This window comes from Lipotes vexillifer, unplaced genomic scaffold (genome assembly GCF_000442215.2).
Source record: "Lipotes vexillifer unplaced genomic scaffold, Lipotes_vexillifer_v1.1 scaffold534, whole genome shotgun sequence".
Classification (NCBI taxonomy): domain Eukaryota; kingdom Metazoa; phylum Chordata; class Mammalia; order Artiodactyla; family Lipotidae; genus Lipotes; species Lipotes vexillifer.
Window position 1 is genome coordinate 2,405,782 of NW_006787833.1, and position 389 is coordinate 2,406,170.

General features: G+C 80.2%; 1 protein-coding gene across 1 annotated transcript in view; it reads left to right on the top strand.

The window, feature by feature from the left end:
• The first annotated feature begins 286 nt into the window (after positions 1-286).
• Positions 287-389, top strand: part of NMT2 (N-myristoyltransferase 2) — a 69,548-nt gene continuing 69,445 nt past the window's right edge. Inside the window, exon 1 of the mRNA XM_007460882.1 lies at positions 287-389. Coding sequence (XP_007460944.1) covers positions 287-389 — 103 coding nt within the window.

Here is a 389-nt window from a genome sequence, read left to right on the forward strand (position 1 = left end):
ACTACCCTCCGCCCCGCCCGCTCCCTACCCCGGGCCGCGGGGGCGCGCGGACCGCCCGCCACCCAACCAGGGCCGCAGGGGGCGGGCCCGGGGGCGGGGCGGAGCCAGGCGAGGAGGGGCGGGGCGAGGCTTGGCGGGGCGGGGCCAGGAGGGGCGGGCACGCCTGCGGCTCCGGCTCTGAGGAAACGGCGGGCGGCGCTAGAGGGAGCTGCTCGCTGCGCCGCCTCCGCCGCGCCGGCCCCCAGCGCCAGCTGCCCGGAGCGCCGCCCCAGCCCGCGCCGCCGCGATGGCGGAGGACAGCGAGTCCGCGGCCAGCCAGCAGAGCCTGGAGCTGGACGACCAGGACACGTGCGGGATCGACGGGGACAATGAGGAGGAGACGGAGCACG